Source organism: Stenella coeruleoalba (genome assembly GCF_951394435.1).
Source record: "Stenella coeruleoalba genome assembly, chromosome: 12".
Lineage (NCBI taxonomy): Eukaryota > Metazoa > Chordata > Mammalia > Artiodactyla > Delphinidae > Stenella > Stenella coeruleoalba.
In genome coordinates, this window is record NC_137158.1 from 76,504,247 (window position 1) to 76,524,290 (window position 20,044).

General features: G+C 44.8%; 1 protein-coding gene across 19 annotated transcripts in view; it reads right to left on the reverse strand.

The window, feature by feature from the left end:
• Positions 1 to 11,811: 11,811 nt before the first annotated feature.
• SYNE1 (spectrin repeat containing nuclear envelope protein 1) overlaps positions 11,812 to 20,044 on the reverse strand; it is a 465,530-nt gene continuing 457,297 nt past the window's right edge. For 17 of the 19 annotated variants that reach the window (XM_079939340.1, XM_079939347.1, XM_079939346.1 and 14 more), the window contains one exon: positions 11,812 to 12,755. In XM_079939340.1, coding sequence (XP_079795466.1) covers positions 12,515 to 12,755 — 241 coding nt within the window. In that variant the 3' untranslated portion in view covers positions 11,812 to 12,514. The remainder of the gene's footprint in view (positions 12,756 to 20,044) is intronic. The other 2 variants (XM_079939335.1, XM_079939334.1) reach the window with 1 other exon arrangement.

A 20,044-nucleotide genomic window follows, 5' to 3' on the forward strand; every position in this document is an offset into this window, starting at 1 on the left:
AGTCTCCTCACTGGGCCATCCCTGGAAGCCCCCCTCTCCACATACCCCGTGTGTTGTCTTATCCTTCTGGGGCTACTAAGGAACAGAGCTGTCTAGAGGTGCCGTGTGTTTATTTCCAGTACTCAGCCAGCTTTGGGAGAATGTTTAGCAATCTGTGGAACTTTTAAATCTATCTGTGGGAGTTTGTCAAAGTTGGAGTGCCTGACTGGGACTAGATCCATTCACACACTGGCTCCAGATCACACTCTCCAGTGTGACATATTCTTAAGCCTTTGGGGACATTTGCATTCAGAATTGCCATATTTATTTAATTAATTAATTTCATTTATTTATTTATTTTGGCCACACCACACAGCTCGTGGGATCTTAGTTCCCCAACCAGGGATGGAACCCAGGCCCCCCTGCAGTGGACGTGCAGAGTCCTAACCACTGGACCGTCAGAGAATTCCCGCGAACCGCCATATTTAGATTTGCTTCTCAAAAAATACAGAATGGATACCTCGGGGCAGCAAATTTTCGTAACTTTTATTATTTGGACTACGTGCCTTACAAAGCTAGTTTTATGTTCACATTCATGGTTGCGTAAGAGTGCAATATTTGTAGCTACTACCAAAAGACGAGCACTAAGGCCAGGGGAGAGACGTTCATTCAAGAGAGAGGTACATTTTCTGACAGAACTGTCTACAGATAATCTGGGACACCTGGTGGAAGGTACGGGTGGAGTGAATTCCTTACAGCGGGAAACATCTCTGCATGGACTGGATAACCTCCAAGCCAAATGTTGATGGAATGATCGCAGCAGATGGAATGATCTTTGATTTTCCTTTCAACGCTGAGTCACAACACGTGCAGGGTCACACACACACAAGTGCCATTTTTGGGGTGCTTCACTACACCAGATAACAGCTTCATACACATTTTTGCAGGTCATCCTTACAGCTGTGATATGAGGGTAGATATATTATCATTTTTATTTTACAGATGAGGAAACTGAGCATTCATACAGTTACGTAAGTTTCCCAAGATCAGACATCTCTTGAATGGCGGACAGTGGATCAGTCCTCCTGACCTGAAACATGATTGGCACTTTCTAAACTGGGGTTTGGGCTTCCTAGGGGTTACTTAAAAGTCACAGAGTACATATGAAATTGTACTCAAGATCAGAGAAAGTGTTAATTTTTGTATTTAAACAAGCTTTCACATTTTATGAGTAGAAAGAAAAATTCCCACGAACGTTTAAGGCAAAATGTGACTCTTAGAAATACGGCACTTGGGCAGGATGCTTCATGTCATGCCCTCCGACTTCTGGAGAAATGTGTCCCCCTCTCTCGCTAGTGGGTGGACCTTGGGTAGGAAAGTTTGAGAAACATTTCTTCTGCTCACGCCCCTGGAACTTGGTGCCAGTGTTCCTGGTTTCTGAGGTCACCCAGGCACCCTTCCTGTCCCTGGTTTCTGCCAGGAACAGTGGGTGAGCTGAAGAGTGATTTTCATCTGTCCCTTGGCACCAGGAGAAGCTCTATTTCTAGCTGCTGACCTGAGACACTGAAGTCAGAGGCAGTGGCACCCTCACTGGCAGCAGGGCCTGTTTCAGTGTGACAGGACCTGGGCCAGGCTCACGCCCTTCCCTTGCCCCAAGACCAGCTCCTAGCTCACAGCCCCGGAACAGGACCATGGCCCACGTCTCAGGCACTTGGTATCTGTGTAGAACTGACAAAATAGGAGCTTTCATCCTAACTAGACGAAGGTGAAAACAACAACGACAACAAAAAACACACACACATAAAAAACTGCAGCAAGGAAGCCCTGGAGGCAAACATTTTTAAAAGTGATTTCGAAACGGGGTGGGATAACGTCAGAGGCCAGGCCAGCTAGGAGCAGAGGAAGGGACTCTGAAGCGTCCAGCTCCAGACTTTGCCAAGAGCCAGTCCCCCAGAAGGCCCTGGAATAGACAGTGCTCTGGGTGCCTTCGCAGACTCAGCGCTCCGCTAGCCCCTTCCGCAGCCGCGCAACCTGTCGTCAGATGTCTTTTCATTGAGAAATCAGTAATTGTGGGAAAGGCCAGAGAAAGAAACATTTCACCGGCTGCATGAATTCAGGCTCAATGGGGTGTAAGCTGCAAAGATTCCTCAGTACTCCCAGATTTATAACCAGAAAGAGCACGTGTCAATACCCAGGGCACCAGACCACAGGCTGGAGGGGCGGCAGGGACAAGGGAACAGCACAGTCAGCAGCGGGCGGTCCTGCCACCGCCTCTGGGAGCTGCTCTGCGTGCCCTCCCAGTCCCTTAAGGACAGCGTGATTAAGGAGGGGACAAACCTGGGGCTCAACAACGGCAAAGAAGGCATTTCCTTCAAAATGAGGGGAAGGGCTGAAGGGGCCAAACGGGGTTGCTAGATGCTTCAGTAAGACTGGATTAAAAAGCTAGAGCTATTTAAGAGCTAAGAACCCGTTCATTCATCTCTGACTTTATTATTAAATATTCAGAAACACCCATTAACAATCCTTACAAGCCAATGTATTCTTGAATGCAAAAAGAAATGTATATAAGGGAAAGCATTAGCAAGTTTATGAAAAGACAGGAGGCTTGGATAGAGAAGTTGGTTGTCAGTACTTGGCAATATTGGTATCAACTTTTTCTAGCCCAGGATCACGAGAACCTGAGTCCAGGAAGTAGGAAGACCCGGATCCTGAAAAGACAGAACCCCAGGTGGCTCTGGGCTTATTCCTGTAGGAAAAGCTGCTGAGATTTAGCCTTGGTTTGAAAAAGTAAAGGAAAGCCTGTATCAGAGAGCTTAAAGCACTCTAGGGAATTTTTCGTTTATTTTCTATGATTTCATAGAGGCAGGAAGATAAAAGAGATGCCCTTTCAAACGTCCTGTGTCCCGTTTCCACTAAAGTGTTCTGACAGGTGAGTCTCCCCATTCCCCAGCTCCCACCTCTCTGTGACCTTGGAGACACAAGCCTGCAGCAGCTGCCAGTAGACCTCTGGGTACCACAAAGACCACCAAGAGAAGACACTGCTTGATGAAGCCCCCAGGGGAATGGTGCCAGGACCTCACCAGGACCTCAACAGGAGCCAAAACTCTGAACGAACAAGGTTTATCACCTGCCAAATTACCTCACCATCCTGGTCCCATACTTCCCATTCCTGCTGAGCTCTGGGAAGCCACATGTACACTCTCTCTGCCAACAGGAAGTCCCCAGCCCTGAGAAAGCAGCTCTGCGGAGGGGCCAGAGCTTCACTTTTCTAATGGCGGCATTCACAGCTGAGGGAACAACGAGGACCGTTGACCTGGCAGGTGCGCCAACTAGGGCTCTGCACACGCAACTTCTGAGAGGCCAGGACCCTCTATGCCTATTACTCGTGGAAGAAGATGCCATTTCCATTCCAAAGACAAAGCTGACAGCTCTGGCCTCACCTCACCCCACAAAATCCAACAAAAAACTGCGGAGATAAAAGAAGGAAAGAATTCTTCATGGCTGCCACAGAAGTGTTTTCAGGGGAAGAATTCCTCGATGGCAGCCACACTGAGGTGAGGGATTGTAGATCGAGTGCTGAGCCGAGCCGGTGGGGATGTCGTTCTGAGAAGTCCAGTCAGGAGAAGGGAGTCTGAAAGGCTCAAGGTCATACTTAGTGCAGCTCTCCCACGAACAACTCCACTAATGGTGTTTGTCTTGGGCGACTCTATCTCTTGAGGCAGCTAACTTTTTCTGTAAAGGGCCGGAGTAAGTGTCTTACTTAATGTGGCTGGCAATAATTTCTCATTGGTCTGTTTTTGTTTTACAACCTTGAAAAAATATGAAACCCATTCTAGGTCAAGGACCTACAAAAACAGGCCACAACCTGTAGTTGGCCATTTGTCTTGGTCTATAGTTTTGTGACCTTTGTCAGGCATCATCAGGCCAAAGGTCCCCTCTTCCTCAGCCAGCCAAGAAGACAGTGAGAGTCTGGGGAGGTGATGTCCTGAGGGAACCCCACCTGGTGAGGCAGTGGGAGGTCCTCGGAAATGCAAACCCGGAGACGCTCCTCTGTCCCTCTGGCTGATTCTCGGGTTTTCAAGTTTCTAAAAGCTTTTCTCCTTCCCCCCCGGCAAAAAAAAAGGGTAAAAATGAGTGTGGGAAGAAGATGTGGAAAGCTCTTCTCAAAAGCCATTTCTGAAATCCATTTGAAACTGGAATGAACAATAATAAACTGGTCAGCATCACTGCCCCTTAGTACTTGCCTTGTACTATACAACACATACCTTGTTATTGCCTCATAACAACCCCAGGCAGTGGGTCCTATTATTATCCCGTTTTACAGAGGAGGAAACTAAGGAACAGAAAGGTTAAGTAACTTGCTCAGGTTACACAGCTAGGAAATTGCTGAGCTGCGGATTGAGCCCAGGTATTTTGACTCCGGAGTCTCTGCTATAGGTAGAACCTCTCTAATAAGACTTGGACAAAAAGGACTATATAAACGTCCAGATGCTTCGTGTTCTGCTATCAGTTTCCTATTCTGATCTCAGACTCCATGGGGGTAGGGGGAAGAGGAGGGACTGAGCCTCACTCCCAAGCCCGATTTTCGGGAGGAGAATCGGTCAGGAGGTTGTTCAGTAGGAGCAGAGAGCAAGCAAAATGTAAAGCAGCGTGAATCTCCGGCGCCTCTACCAGAGAGGCAAGGCGCTAGCGGAAGCTGCCCGTGACTTCCGGTGTCCCCGCCCCCATCACTTCCTGCCATCAGGCTGTCCCTGATGGACTGGTTTCACCTGCCAGCAGAGTGACTCCTGGAGGTGGGAGGTCATTTAGGAAGTGGAGTTTTTTCCTGAACAAATGAGTTCCATTTGGAGGACGGCTCTCCCGGGAAGGCTCTTCTCTGGGGCTTCGGCAAGTCCCCTGGTCCGGTGGCCCCCTCATCGCAAATCGGGGGCTTTCACCACTTTGCTCTCAGGTCCTGGAACCTGCAATAAATCCAGGATGACCACTTGGAGTGGGCTCAGCCATTAGGATTCTGCCACTTTCAATAGATGACCTGTCACCATTTATTTTGGGCATATCAAAAAAAAGTTTTTAATTAAAAAGCAAATCAAGTGTCTCCTCATGAAAGAACAGAAGTACCTTTTTCTTGTCTTTTAAACGTATTATTATTAGTGCAGCAATTTGGATCTCAAAAACAAATCACGCAAGGGTTTGGGGGAGGGATAGTTAGGGAGTTTGGGATTGACATGTACACACTGCTATATTTAAAATAGATAACCAACAAGGACCTACTGTACCAGCACAGGGAACTCTGCTCGATATTCTAATAACCTAAATGGGAAAATAATTTGAAAAAGAATAGATACATGTATAATGTATGTATAACTGAATCAATTTGCAGTCTACCTGAAACTAACACAACATTGTTAATCAACTATACTCCAATATAAAATAAAATTTTTTTAAAAATGGGGGCATATAATAGAAACCATTCTACATCGTTTTTTTAAAGAATATATGGTAGACATCTTCCTCAATAAATAGATTGGTCTCACTTTTTAAAAATAGTTGCATTATAGTAAACACTTTATGTATGCACTATAATTTATTCAACAAGCCCTGTGCTGACAGACATTTGGTTGCTAAAAACTAGTGATAACAGGCGGTATCCTTGTCTTGTTCCTGACTGGCACTGAGACAATTATCTATTTATTTGGAACATGACAAAGTAGTTCCCTGCTTCACAGCAACTACATAAATAATTCCAGATAGATTATAGACCTACTTGCAAAAAGTACAAGCAAACATTTGCATAATCTTGGAGTGGAAAAGGCCATCTTAATATACACTATCCAGAATCTATAAAGGAAAAAGAAACTGTCAGATTTGATGACATAAAAATTAAAACTTCTTGGGCTTCCCTGGTGGTGCAGTGGTTGAGAATCTGCCTGCCAATGCAGGGGACACGGGTTCGAGCCCTGGTCTCGGAAGATCCCACATGCCGCGGAGCAACTAGGCCCTTGAGCCACAACTACTGAGCCTGCGCGTCTGGAGCCTGTGCTCCACAACAAGAGAGGCCACGATAGTGAGAGGGCCGCGCACCGCGATGAAGAGTGGCCCCCGCTTGCCACAACTAGAGAAAGCCTGTGCACAGAAACGAAGACCCAACACAGCCAAAAATAAATATATAAAAAAAATTAAAACTTCTTGTGTGACTAAAGTCAAGACAAGTGATATGATGTACAGGGTTAATTTTCTAATATGCAAAGAGTTCCTTAGAAATAGCATAAAAAGAAAAAACAGTGGAAAAATAGAGAATAAAACAGGCTTCACACACAGGTAACACAACTGGAACAATCCTGTCATATAAACTGGTCATGGAAATGCACATTTTAAAAACAATGAGCTAATGTTGCCTCAACTGGGCAACATTTTAGAAAATGGATAACATCTATTCCAGACCTTCGGCACAAGGGAATCACCCAGAGAGCTTCAAACAGATACTGATACCCAGAGACCAATGATTTAATTGGTTTGGGGTAAGGCCTGGGGTTCTACATTTTTAAACACCCCCTGAAATATTTTAATGTACAGAATTTGAACATTAATAATTTGGGATGAATTCCCATAATTTGGAAGCCACTGCTCTAGGTTTAGGGAGGGTCTGAGGAAAAGGGTTCTCTTCTCCATTATGGGTGGGACTGTAAATCATTACCACTTTTTAGAAAATAATCTGGCAGAATTTATTAAAGTTTATTAAAGTTTAGAGTATACATACCTTTTTGATTCAGTAATTCCACCTTGAACAATGCAACTGGGGGAAATAAAAGCAGCACTACACAAAGACATGCATGCATATGCCTACAAGCATGATTAACGCAGCACTGTTTAAACAGCAAAAACCTGGAAGGAAACAACTGTTGAAAAGAAGATACTGAGATGTCCAATGCAGAGGAGATAGACACATATGTATAGATATGTCTGCGGAGTATTGTTCGGTGAAAAATGCAAGTCACAGAACAATAAGAATAGATCCAGTTTTTAAAAACACATGTGTACACTGTTTGAATAAGAAAATCAAAAGGCATAGAAAAGTAACATCAAATTGGGAGATAATTGAGAGGGACATAGGAAACGGTTCATTTTTCTTTAGAAAAGAAGAGAATCTTTTGTAATTCAAATACTTGATTTTTTTTAATAATTAGCCTTTAAAATAGACACATATAAAAAAGAGAAAGAAATGGGATTTTTCTTAAGAAGAATGAAAACTTGTAACAAAGTAACTAATATACTCTACTATACTTTATAGTGAATTAATAGTTATGTATACTATCTATTAATATTATTTATTATATAGCTTATATTTATATATAATTGCATATATCCATCATTACTAAACTCAGTTATACTATATACTGCTATAATTAAGACAGCAATGGAAAGATAGATCAAGAACACAAGATAGAGTCCAGAATAAAAATCCAGTTTTATATAGAAACCTATTATTCAATGAAGCTGACATTACAAGTCGGTGGGGAAGACTGTTTACATAGCACGCCACTGTGGCAGCTGGTCCCAAAACGAGGAAACCCAGGGCAGGCGGTGGCTCAGAAACCCAGCCCTAGAGCCCAAAGTGGCGCGTCCTTAACAAGTTTCCAGGTGACTCTGATGCTGCCGATCTGGACCACACTGCGAACCACTGGGAACCACTGGCCTGGACGGACTGCTTTGTAGCATGACGCATCATGCCTACAGTTTCTGGTCAACCTGTAAAGCCCACGGGGAGGTGTGGTGTGGAGGTGGGGCGTGAGCTGTGCAGGTGGCTGGCGGTTGGGGTGGCTGCCTGAACTGTCCTCGATGTGGGCAGCTGTCTGGCAGCTTCACCTTCTGAGTCCAGCAACTGCTTCAAGAATGTCTCCTGCGGGGTGTAGGCCTGGGCTGGGAACGCACATCTGTGAGGCCCTCACGTGACCTCCTCTGGAAGATTCTGGATTTCTTCTCGACCACCTGTGGCATCAGATGCAGTCATCTGCTGCACGGCTGACAAAGGACTTTCTTCTCCTGATACAATTGGGCTTTTCACATTTGGTTATGATCCTGCTTCTGTATTAGGTAACAGGTTAAAAAAAAAATTGCAAGTCTGATTCATGTTACTGTGACCTTCATATTTTAGAAAGATTATATCCAAGTCCCACTGGCTTCCTCGGCTCCCCGGATTAAATGTTCCTCATTGTTCAGCCTGGGTTACAGTGTATCGCCCTGGTTTTCATTAGCCATTTTCAACTTTCCAACTTCCTTAGCCTTTCAAGATGCTCCTGACTGACCACAGAGTTCAAGTGAGTTCCTCTGGTTCCCACCTTCTGCCCAATCACCAACAGAAACCCTCCCCCATCTGAGGAGCGCTCTGCTGCCCTGCAGAGAAGGCTGCTTAGCAGAGGCTGCCAGAAGTGCCCCCAGTTCCTTCACTTACTCACCTGAATGGGGGGGTCTCCTCCCCCAGGTGAGGCCCCTCCCCAGGTGAGGCCCCTCCCCAGGTGAGGCCCCTCCCCCAGGTGAGGCCCCTCCCCCAGGTGAGGCCCCTCCCCCAGGTGAGGCTCCTCCCCCAGGTGAGGCCCCTCTGTGGCAGTCCCCAGTGGATTCCTGGTGGATATCTTAAAACTCTGAGGGAGAGGTTAGTGAGAAGCCAGGAACCGAAGACTAAAAGTCACTCCTTTTAAGTTGCATCATCTCTGGGTTACTTTAGGTACAACAATGGGCCATGGTTATCACAATATATTATTAAGTCTGAAACTGAAATGACCACTCTTGGTGAAACACCTGCTCTCAACACCCGAATTAACATCTTCGTGCTGCACGTGACTAAGCCAGAAAGTGAAGACCACTCCACCTGCCCCATTTCCACACTCTTCGAAAACGCATCCCTCTATAACGTCAGCCAGGTGACAAAAGTTAAAAGGAGGGGAAATTTGCTGACAGAAAATGAAGAGACTTAGCAGGTTTAATCTCCCTTTTCTCCTCTAAATTAGCGATTGTTTCGGTTTGTTCCCTTCAAGTGTCCGCATTATCCTTCACCCCAAGTTTCAGGACGTAATTGGTGGAGGAAAATACAGAGGCTCCTATACATCAAAGGCCCAGTGATGACGTTTTAATGGGTAATTAAACGGGAAGGGATGAGATCCCAGCTGAAACTTGACGCCGGAAGAGTTTGGAGCAGTTCCTGCCCCACCATGGTGGGCGTTCAATACATTCTTGTGATCTGAGTGGATGCCGCACTTCCCGGGCATTTCTGGTCCTATTCAGCATATCCTCTGAGAATATTTTACTTCCGTATGATTCCCTATGGGTACATTTGGGGATGGTGATGGTGGACTGGTGGGCAGGGGCAGAGAACCCAGCTACTGGGACTGCTTTCAGGTCCATGCAGACCCGCTGGAGACCCTGCTTTTCTAGCCATGATCGGCTCTCATAAATCAATTCGCTCCACGTTTCTTTGCTTTATGATCTCTTAAGTGGCTTGCCAATAAAATTTTGTAGCTCTAATTTTTTAATATTTGGCCCCAGGGCATGGGCTGTAAACCTGCCTACCCCAACTTGCCTTTTGACAGTAGATCTCAGCTCTCGGCTTCCTGAACTACCCATCCTAGCCTTTTGAGGGCATCTCTTCTCATTTCTCACAAAAACAAGGGAAGCTGCCGCCCCGCCATTTTCCAGGAGGCAACATTCCTGCTCCCCGGGCATAGTTTCCACAAAAACCTTTCACTCCTCCCTGGACTCTTTAGTAAATCATTACTTTTAGTTTCCAACTCTTTTTTTTTTTTTCCTCTCCATCCTAGCTTTATGGATTTTTCTCTTTCCTCAGCTTTTCTAATGTTTTTTGTTTGCTTGTGCAAATCTCATTACCAAGGTATTATTAATCCTACCCTTCCTCTCTTCGCCCTTCCTCACCCACCACTCTCTGAGGACATCACTCCCTATCTCCAGGCCACAGCAGGGCCCCGGAGAGCCCTTACCCGGAAGTGAGGGCCTTTTAAACAGCCATCAGTGTCCTTTTAGCCCCTGATTATTCTTTCAAACCCTGCTCCTCGTCCACAAAGCCTCTGTTGACCACGATCTCTCTCTGTTGCCTGGGAAGCTGCAGGCACAGGCGAGGATGCTCCTAATGGTACTGTGTCCCCTCCCTCATTAAGCAAGGGAGATTGTGTGAGCTCTAGACAGAAACCCTAGTCTCTTCTGTGGCTGGCTCGGTCCTCGCTAGACTCGTGTGTTATCATCTGGGGAAAGCCAGTATCTCATGGCTTTAATGCTTACACTCACCGGGGCTTCCTACTTCTGTCCTGTTCTGATGTTCTTTTAAGTCTTCAAAAAATTTAATAGAAATGCACGTTTTGCCTTCTGTTGAGTGTTTCACAGGGGTTTTAGAAAGGCACAAATGGGACTCTAAGAGTTTTTCCTAATCAAAGCCGCACTATTTTCTCAGCCACATTTAACATTTAATTTTTCAGTGATGGGAAATGCGTAGTCAGTTAATTGCCACGTGGAGAAGTGGCTCTGAAGTGTCCTTGTGCTGGCCTCCACCAGGACCGATGTCTCATTGTGTGGTGGCTTCTGTAACATGGCAATGTGTGTCTCTTGAAGGGCTGGATTGCTCTAGAAGCAAGACCAGGACCTCCAGGTATTTGGAGCCGGGGTGACAGGGAAGCGAGGGAAGAGCCAGGCCTGAAGAGGGCCCATCTCAGATGAGGGTGCAGGGCATCCTTCAACTCCAGTCTCCACCACTGCTCACAGCCTTTCCAGAAGCAGGAAGACAGGAAACGTTACACACAGGTTTGTCGTCTTTAGAAAAGAACATCAACTCTGATCTTCCCTGAGCAGATTGACTTAGAAGGTCTGCAGTGAGTCCAGAAATCAGAAAGCCTAAACCACCTCGAGACACTTGGCTGGGAAGGCACTCAGGCTATGAACATCATGGAAACTATGGAAGGCAGTTCCAGGTAATTCTGAGTACCCCAGTTTGGTTTAAATTCTCAATTTAGAGCAGGATTTGTAAACTAAATACCTCCGGGAGTTAGGCTGGTACAGGCGATGAGAGAGGCTGATAGGATAGTCGTGCAAATGTAGTAACTGTCTCCTATTCTTCAAGGGACAGCAGCCATGTCACTCCAGCAATTACTGTCACGTGGGAATGTGTGTCCAGGACACATGAGTTTTCCATTCTCAAGAGAAACCTGAAACGTGGACTTTATATAAATCCTCTCCCTCCAATTATTAAATGGTGGATTAAAATGCCACGAGCGCCAAACAATTCCATGAGGGGCCCTAGCTGGCAAGATCGGAGGGACAGAATAAAATCTGATTGTAGTTGGACTCGAATGATTGACTACAATTGTATTTCCTCTGCTAGACAACGAAAACAGAAGATTTTGGAGCAAAGAAGGGACCTGACCAGAAGAATGCTTCAGGGGTATTCACATGGCTTTTTGGTACCCTTGGGATGGAGTGGAGAAGGGGCCTCAGTCAGGAGATTATAGGAGGTTCTTCCAATTGTGCAATGAGAAGAGAAAAGAAAGGAGAATACGAAAGATGCTGGGAAGCAAGAGTCTGTGAGATGTGACTGGCTGTGGAAGGAGAAGGAAGAAGGAATCATCCGGAGTCCTCTATGTCTAATATACACTACCTCTATTCATCCTTTTCCTTTAATATATGCTTATGTTTTAGCTTCATTTATTCCACCAAAAATGATCATTTAGGTTGCGTTCTGATAAGTGCCTGCTTAATAGGGAAATTCAGAATCATTTCTTTAGGGAGAAAAAAAGCACAGACAAAATATTTCATAATCTCTATAATAAATGCAAAGAAATGGATACAAACAAAATGTGGCTTTAGCAAACTGTACATACATAAATATCATTTTTTTACTATAACATTCGACTTTTTTTTCCACATAAAGCCTCCCATGATTTTATTACATCCAATTTTTCTTTATACCTTTAAAAAAAGTGCCTTTTAGATTTACAGCATGTGCTTCTAAAGCAAGGTTAGAACATCATGCCCCAAAGAAAAACAAGGTAAAAAAGCTGTCACATAAGCTCTTAAAAACCGTATGTTACAAGGTTCTCAAAGCTCTTCAGCACTGGTTGACGGGTAGATTGTTGGATGCCGACATGGTGCTCAGGTAGCATCGTTTATGGAGGGGACGGAGCGCACTGTGGGGAAGCTGCCCACATGGTCTCTCGAAGTCCCTGGGTGTGCACAGGATGCACCAAAGGCCCAGAGGTCACTTGTCCAGGCGACCGTGGAGGTCCTGAATCTCTTTAGTGCTGAGGCTCAGTTTCACACAGAATATCTTCCAAACCTTCTGCATCTATTTGCTCGCTTCCTGTCACTGTTTATCATCACCTCCGAAGCCGTGATGTGCACGCAGGGGATACGGAGGGGCGCTACAGCTGCCGCACCGAGGGCATCCGCCGAGATTCAGGTCCTCTCTTTGCTAGTCTGGGATCGCACTTGGCCGAATCCCCTCATGCTACCAGCACTGCTGCAGATGGCATTGCCTGGCTCAGAGCGGAGGAGGGCCATTTGTGTATCTGAGCATGGGGTGGAATGATCGGGCAAAATTGTTGGAGAGGGCGCAACTGTAGTCCTCCTGTGACATTGGTACTAGGCAGGCGAGCCCAATGAGGAACAGCAGGAGAAGCTGAAGAGGAAGAGCCGCTCGGAGGACTCTGAACAGGAAGGCTCGGCCGGACCGGGCTGGCCGAGGCTCAGAAAGGGAGGAATCGGAGCCACCTTTTATGGACCTGAGAGAAGAATCGACATCAATGACTCAAATATCTCAAATGCTGGATGGACGCTGCTTTATGCTTCCTCACCTTCCTGGAAGCTAAAGGGTCAGGCTGAACACAGCCCAACCTGGCAACTAGTTGCCAGTAAACCCAGGTCATCTCCCCACCACCAAAGGAAGCGCTGTCTGGAAAATGCACTGATGAAAAATCGACATTTAGTCAACTAAAGGTAACTAATTGGGTTCAAATTCCACCCCGTAATTTGGTAAAACATTTTCCATCAACAAAGAAAACTGCTCCACACACACTCTACCAGCATAAATGAAGTACATCCGGGATCATTAAAATGTGGGTGTTTGATGCAGTACGTTTTTGGTTTAAGAATATCAGGCAAAATTAGTTGCTGTCGGGACGATACAAGGCATCCCTCCCATCTAGCCGTCCTGGATGTGCCAAGGTCCATGCAGCAAGACAAGAACAGCTGCGGTCATTTTGCACAGACCCACAGAGTTGAATTATTCTTAGCGTATACCCTGGTTTCATCTTGCACTGAATCAGCAACTGGCCCTGACATTAGTGGGTTCCAAAGCTGTAAGAACAAGGATGACAGTGGAGCCAGTCTACAGATCCCTGGTGCTGAATGACACCCATTCCAGGCTGACTCTTCTATCCCTAGCTCTGTGAATTTGGGAAGTTCCAAGTTCTCCTATCTACTTTAATTTCCGCATCTACGTTGAAACAGTGCCTTAGAGATGAACCATGAATTTCAGAATTCGTAAGGAAGACTGCCTGGGAAATGTTGAAAATGGAAGTAGGTTCTCAGTAGGGGGCACTGTTTTCTCTTTGTGGGCATCCATGAGTGTTTTGCTACTAGTGGAAAAGATGAGGAAAGCAATGTTATCTACAGGAGGAATTCTGTACATATACACACACACGCACAACACTGCAGAAGCAAAAAGAATACATGTACCAGTGGACCCACTGCCCCACACCTAGCAGGAATTCTCTAATGGTTTAATGGTAAGAACATTGAACGTGAGGCCACTGGAGAAATACGAAGGTGTGAAAACTGTACTGGTTACTCTGTACGTTCCTCTCATCAGAAAACACTATGTCTCCAGCTACGTTATTAGCCATTCATCTCTGAAGACAGATTACACTGGTATCAGCGAGGGATAAGGAGTGACACCAAAGAAAATAAATGTTAAAATAAAAAACAGACATAATCCCCTTAAAAGGCAACAGAGGGACGACTCAAAACTCTTTCATTAAACTACCAAGAAATACGTGAGACGAACAGACTAGACTGGCCCCGAGAAGCCCTGAGCAGCCCCGTACCACACTATTTCTACTACAGCTCGAAGTGTGATGAAAAAACAAATCCCTGGCCTGAATTGGGACTGTGTTTTTCTGGTCTACAAACCTTGAACAGCTCACTTCACCTCTATGCTACAAGCTCTTCTTCAAATCCTTCAAATTAGACTAAACGGTCTTCCAACTTCCAAGTTCTGTTTATACATTTTACATCTTCTACTGATTGGTCAGTGTGAAGAGTCTGCCAACTGGGAGGCCACAAGAGTTCAATCACCATCTAGTGGTCAAACTGATTAACTGCCCTATGCTAAGACCAATGAGTTGTTCCCAAAGGGCTGAACAGGACAAACTGTATATTTCGTGATGATACATTAAAGTATAAAAGAAGTTATGTCACACACCTGTTAAATAGAAACTTCTCTAGTTCACCTAATTATGAAATATTTGTGTTGAGATAAGGCCTGAGAGAGTATCTAGTCCATCTTTACTTCTGTAGGTAAAGAGCTAAGGAGAGTTCACATTTGATCCTCTAACTGCTGGGCCACAAAAGCATGTGTCTTGGGTTCTCTCACTTAATTCCCACAACAGTCCTCAGTGTGCCTGTCACCTTCATTTTAGAGCCGATGTAAATGAGGTACAGAAAAGTAAGGGAACCAGCTCCAGGTTATACAGCTAGCAAGGGGCAAATGAAGATTTCAACTCTGGTATTTTAACTCCCAGAACTTGAACTTTATAAATAGAGTAAATTGGCCCCAAATCCACCACTAAAGGAGGAGCTCTAGCAGGAACTCAGGGTTCCAGAGTCCCCCGCCTACTGTGCTCTCTGTTATGTTTTGTTGTTTGGTGACATAAATGAAGGGCATCCAGGCCATATTTATGTCACACGTCTCTCACATATAGAAGCAAAGAAGACAATACTTGTATCCTAAAATACTGGGAGGTGAGTGGTTTCCTCATGTCTAAAATAAAGGCCTCTAACCATAAGGCTGTGCGGTATGACACAGATCATCACGTCAGAATATGGATACGAGGGCATTTTGTTTTGAGGCAATTGCACAATCGTGGGAAAGTAATTTAGTCTCTCTGGCCTTCAGTTTTCTCCTTTGAAAAGATGAAGATGCATTAACAGCATAAAATCGTTTTGGTTCTAACAATTCATGAATTCAGCAGTTTAAGTGTCTGGAGAAGGAAGGGATAGTTACCCATGAGCTCTGGATTGAATCTTCCTTCAATACGTCTTTTGCTTGACCTGAATATACGCCCTGGAAAACAATCCTCTCCACCTGTCACCTGTCTGAGTCATAACAGAAGCACAAAAGAGAGCTCCATGTTTCTTTATTATCTGGTGTTTAAATAAAATAAGGGCGATTTCTAACGGACTCTTTTTCTTTAGGAGACACTTAAGGACATTAGTGATGGGCAGATTTATGCATATAATTGATAGTAACAATCTGACTGACAGCGCTGAATAGCCCCTCTTTGTCAATTATTAGCTTCTTTGAACAATAAAGCCAAAGATCAAGGGCTACACACCGACTAGTCCACTCCTGAGAAAAGCTAGAAAGGTCACCCTCTTTGGAACACGGGCTCAGATGCTGCAGAGTCTGTCGAAGGACATGGCGCATTTAACGGCATCAGAGCATTCCGTATTAAAATTTAATTAGCGTGTGCTTTCTAATGTTGAAGAATGCCAACCTGGGGAGAAATAATGGGCTGAGATAGAGACAAAGAGAACACACAGTTCTTAGTGAGCTTCCATGCAGTTGACTGCTCTTGGAAATGTCCAACTGTTCTACTGAAAAAAAAAAATGCCACCCGCTTGGGGCAATTACCAAGGTTTCAATGAGCCCAAAGTTGCTTCCGCTTAGGGTAAACCTGTTCTAGAGTTTCTAGTACTCACAGGTTAATGATACCAAGTAAAAGGGTACTTTTAATATTTAATCTACTGACCTAAAATCACGTAAGTTTCAAGTCTTGGGAAATTTGACAAGGGGAAGAACAAAGACATCTCACTGAGCCGTCACTCATCACTCTCCAATGGCCTTATTCCACAAATAGATGCAGCAGAGATGGTGTCGACAGAGAAAACTAAATGTGTGAACTTACTTAAGGAACTTAATCAACGGAGATATTTCAGATAATCCTGTCCAGCAAAAACATGCTTATTCTCTACAAGTGAATATTTATTTTATTATCTTTCTCACTCCCCTCGCTCATTCAAATTTGAGGGTAAATAATTGCCCAGGTGCTGTTTCATCTCTTTCCTAAAATACGTACAGTTGTGGGAGAAGATGGCTATAGGGGAGGGGGCCGCACATACGAACACACCACAGGAAAGAAAGTCTGGCCAAGGGCTGTGAGAAGCCTGAAGAGTGTGCACGTGGAGTGTGACTCATCTCAAAGATTTTACATCATCAAGGAAATAAAATGAGTGAATTCTGTGCACACACCATTTATACAAATGAAAAGACACTTTCAATTCATTCTGCTACTTGTTAGCAAACACTGGCAGTAGAGGAACAGAAATTTTTTGTCAGGAAATATCAGGTTGTCTACGATCGTGTTGCCTGTTCCCGTGTGAATGGTCTTTATTCCCTGGATATGTGGTTCAGAAGACAAATTCCCAGGATCAACTTAGGATTTGCCTCTCTTTATTCCAAGGTGAACATTCTGGCTGGTCCTAAGCTATCTCAGGCAACCCATGGTAGCCCAAGCCCTGGAACTGTTGTTTAAAGTACCCCACCCATTAGGAGCCCTAATGGAGGAGGAGTGGTTAACAAGCTAGGATCCAGAGTCAGAGAGACCTGGGTTCCAATTCTACATCTTCACACAGATGTAGAGAACAAACGTATGGACACCAAGGGGGGGAAAGTGGCGGCCGGTGGTGGTGGTGGTGAGATGAACTGGGAGATTGGGATTGACATGTATACACTGATGTGTATAAAATGGATGACTAATAAGAACCTGCTGTATAAAAAAAATAAATAAAATTAAATTAAAAAAAATTCTACATCTTCATGCCTCTAATCCCTGGTGTCCTTGTCTGTAAAATTGGGAATGAACACCTTGGGAGGGTTAAATGAGGTAACAGATACACAACGCTTAGCATGGTGTTAGAACACGCTAAGTGCTAAATAAATGTCAGCAACTTATCATTCTTATTTATCTGTATTATTAAAGCACGGGTGTGATGACTCATAACCTTAGGGATTTTGCTGGATTCAGCCTTTCCTTCCAAGGAAATATTCCTGATTTATAGCAGTGTTTTCAAAGAGGTGATGCATTTTCTAAGGTGTCTGACTTGGTCCCGGGAAACACTGGGAATGCAGACCTCAAAATATAGAAGAAACATAGTGGAGCCTTACCCTATACCTGTCCTCAGCCCGGGTGTCCAGCCTGCCCCAGGGGCAAGGCTGTTTTAGGATGAGGTGCTTTGAGAACTTTGAATAAATAAATCCCCAGGGTGGAGTTTGACAGAAAAGACTTAGAAAAAAAATTCCACAAGAAACTGAATGGTGTTTAGAGTTAGGCCCTGGTGTACATGCAAAAACCCCACTGTGCCTGCTTCGATGTACTTGGCTCCCTTGAACACATTTTTAAATGAGGTCTTTTTTCCCTCCCTTTCAGTGTTTCAGCCAGTCATTTGCCACTTCTTATTCTGTCTCAGTTCTTTGTGCAGAAGGCACCAAAGACTAAAGATGCCCAGGGAGGTTTTGCATTTTACAATTCTCAGCTTTGGAATGAAGTTATCAATTCCCTCTCTTCAGACTACAGAGCAGTTATTCCTTTGCTTGGCTGGAAATTGGAGTAAAATCTTCCCATTTGTGAACTTCAACTAATCTATAGTAGAATTTTGAAGAGTTATTGGCCATCAGGTTAGCCAATTTTAAGTCAAAAGTAGAGAAAAAGTATCAGCTGGGCCATCATAAACATTGCTTCAAAAAGCATGCATCTTAAATAGGTTTAATCTCAAAAACTGTGGATAGGGGCTTCCCTGGTGGCGCAGTGGTTGGGAGTCCGCCTGCCGATGCAGGGGACGCGGGTTCGTGCCCCGGTCCGGGAAGATCCCACATGCCGTGGAGCGGCTGGGCCCGTGAGCCATGGCCGCTGAGCCTGCGCGTCTGGAGCCTGTGCTCCGCAACGGGAGGGGCCACAGCGGTGAGAGGCCCGCGTACCGCCAAAAAAAAAAAAAATTGTGGATAGTTATTATGAATGTACACTTTCAGATGTTTTTCAAATTTCAAATGTTTAGAATTTTAAGGAGTCTTGGGAAGCTCCTTGTAATTGATTTAGGGGATCTCTAGATTATGACATATTGCAAGTTTTTTATGACAGGAACCATATTGTATTAGTTTTGTGGGCCCAGGGTCTAAACATAGTAGGTGTTCTGTAAACACTGGCATCAATCCTTATGTAGGCTTAGAATATTATGTAAGAGAACACAGAACGGCAGCTGTAGAATCAATATGAAATATACAACAGCAAGTAACTGATATTATTAATATTTGACTTTAAACCACTAAAAAAATATAAGAACCCTCCCTTCAAACTAATACCCAGTTTCTTTCAACTCAGCCTCTTTCCTCTCAGGAAGAATATATGCCTAAAATGTTCCCATTGCAGATCGCTGGGGTCAACATTCTCAACTGTTTGTGCTTTTGCAATAACCTTTCAAGTTTGCTGGACCAGTGCAAGATCAAACGCAAGGTCATCTCAAGTCTCAATGTAAAGGAACACCGTGACAGCCTGGATTGTGAGTGAAGTTAATTCTTTCCCAGCGGACTCTCCGTGTCATTGCCCACGTGGGCGCACCCCAAACAGAGGTGCCAAGGAGTTAAGAAGTCCAAGAATGTTCAACCACAACCCGTCTGCCAAGCTGTTTGCCGAAGTTGGCCATTCAGGTGAAGATCGTTTGTATTCCAGGTCCTGTAAGCAGCAAAGTGAACATCATGCTGTGTGCTCAGAAAGATGTTAATAACCAGTGCTGGACAGAGCGGAGCTGAAAGGCGCCTTGCGGATGTCACAGTGAGAACGTGGCTGTCCGAGCTGCAAAGCCCCATTAAGAGACAATATTGAAGCAGTTGGTGCCCTGAGAAACGAGGCCTTTGCCATTTCAGAAGGCCGTGTGACTGTCTGAAAGAATCGGGGAAATCCGGGAACCGAGCTGTGGTTGCTATTGACATCGCATAACAACGTAAGAGCTTTCTCCCTTCTCATCACCATCATTTATGTCAACCACAGAATGGCTCTCTGGTGTCCTTAAAGGAACGCTATGGGGACATGCCCCATCTCTGTTCACGGCACATCAGCAATTTGTGGTGAGCAGACGCACTACATAAAGCAGTGATCTGCCTATAGTACACGATGTCTTTTCTTGTCGGGGGCTAAGAAAAAATCAGAGCACCTGGAGAAGCCCATCATTATCTTCAAAAATCCCTGTGACTTTTTCTCCATTCATGTTTCATTATTGATATTTTGTTATGGACAAAAAAAAAGCCCCACAAAATTGTCCTCAAACCAAACCAAAGGGAAAGAAAAAAAAAAAAAAGCAAAACATCGTAGAGGGAAGCTTAAAACCAGAAATCACATCAAAATCCGTTCTGCATTACTGCAGCTGAGTGGAAACCAGATGCAAAGGCCAGCCCCTTCCTCACACAGCTGGAAAGCTAAAACTATGACTCAGGGCTTGTTTACACTTCCTTATGCCCCACCCTCCTTCCAGGAATTGGGATTCCGGCTCAGTGGTGGTAAGTTTCCAGAGGGGCAAACTATTTTAACAGTGAACTGCTCATGATTGGAGTGAGGTAGCTGCTTCCAAGGACAGTATTTCCATTTTTAGAAAGTTGTCTGGGAAACATGAACTGATTAGTGGAAGGGCCAGGGAGCACAGACATCACACCGACAACGAAGAAGGCAAAGCACTGCTAACTGCAGAGACAGGGATTGTTGGAAGCCAGGCAGAAAGCAGAGTGGCAGCTGTGAGGCTCTCT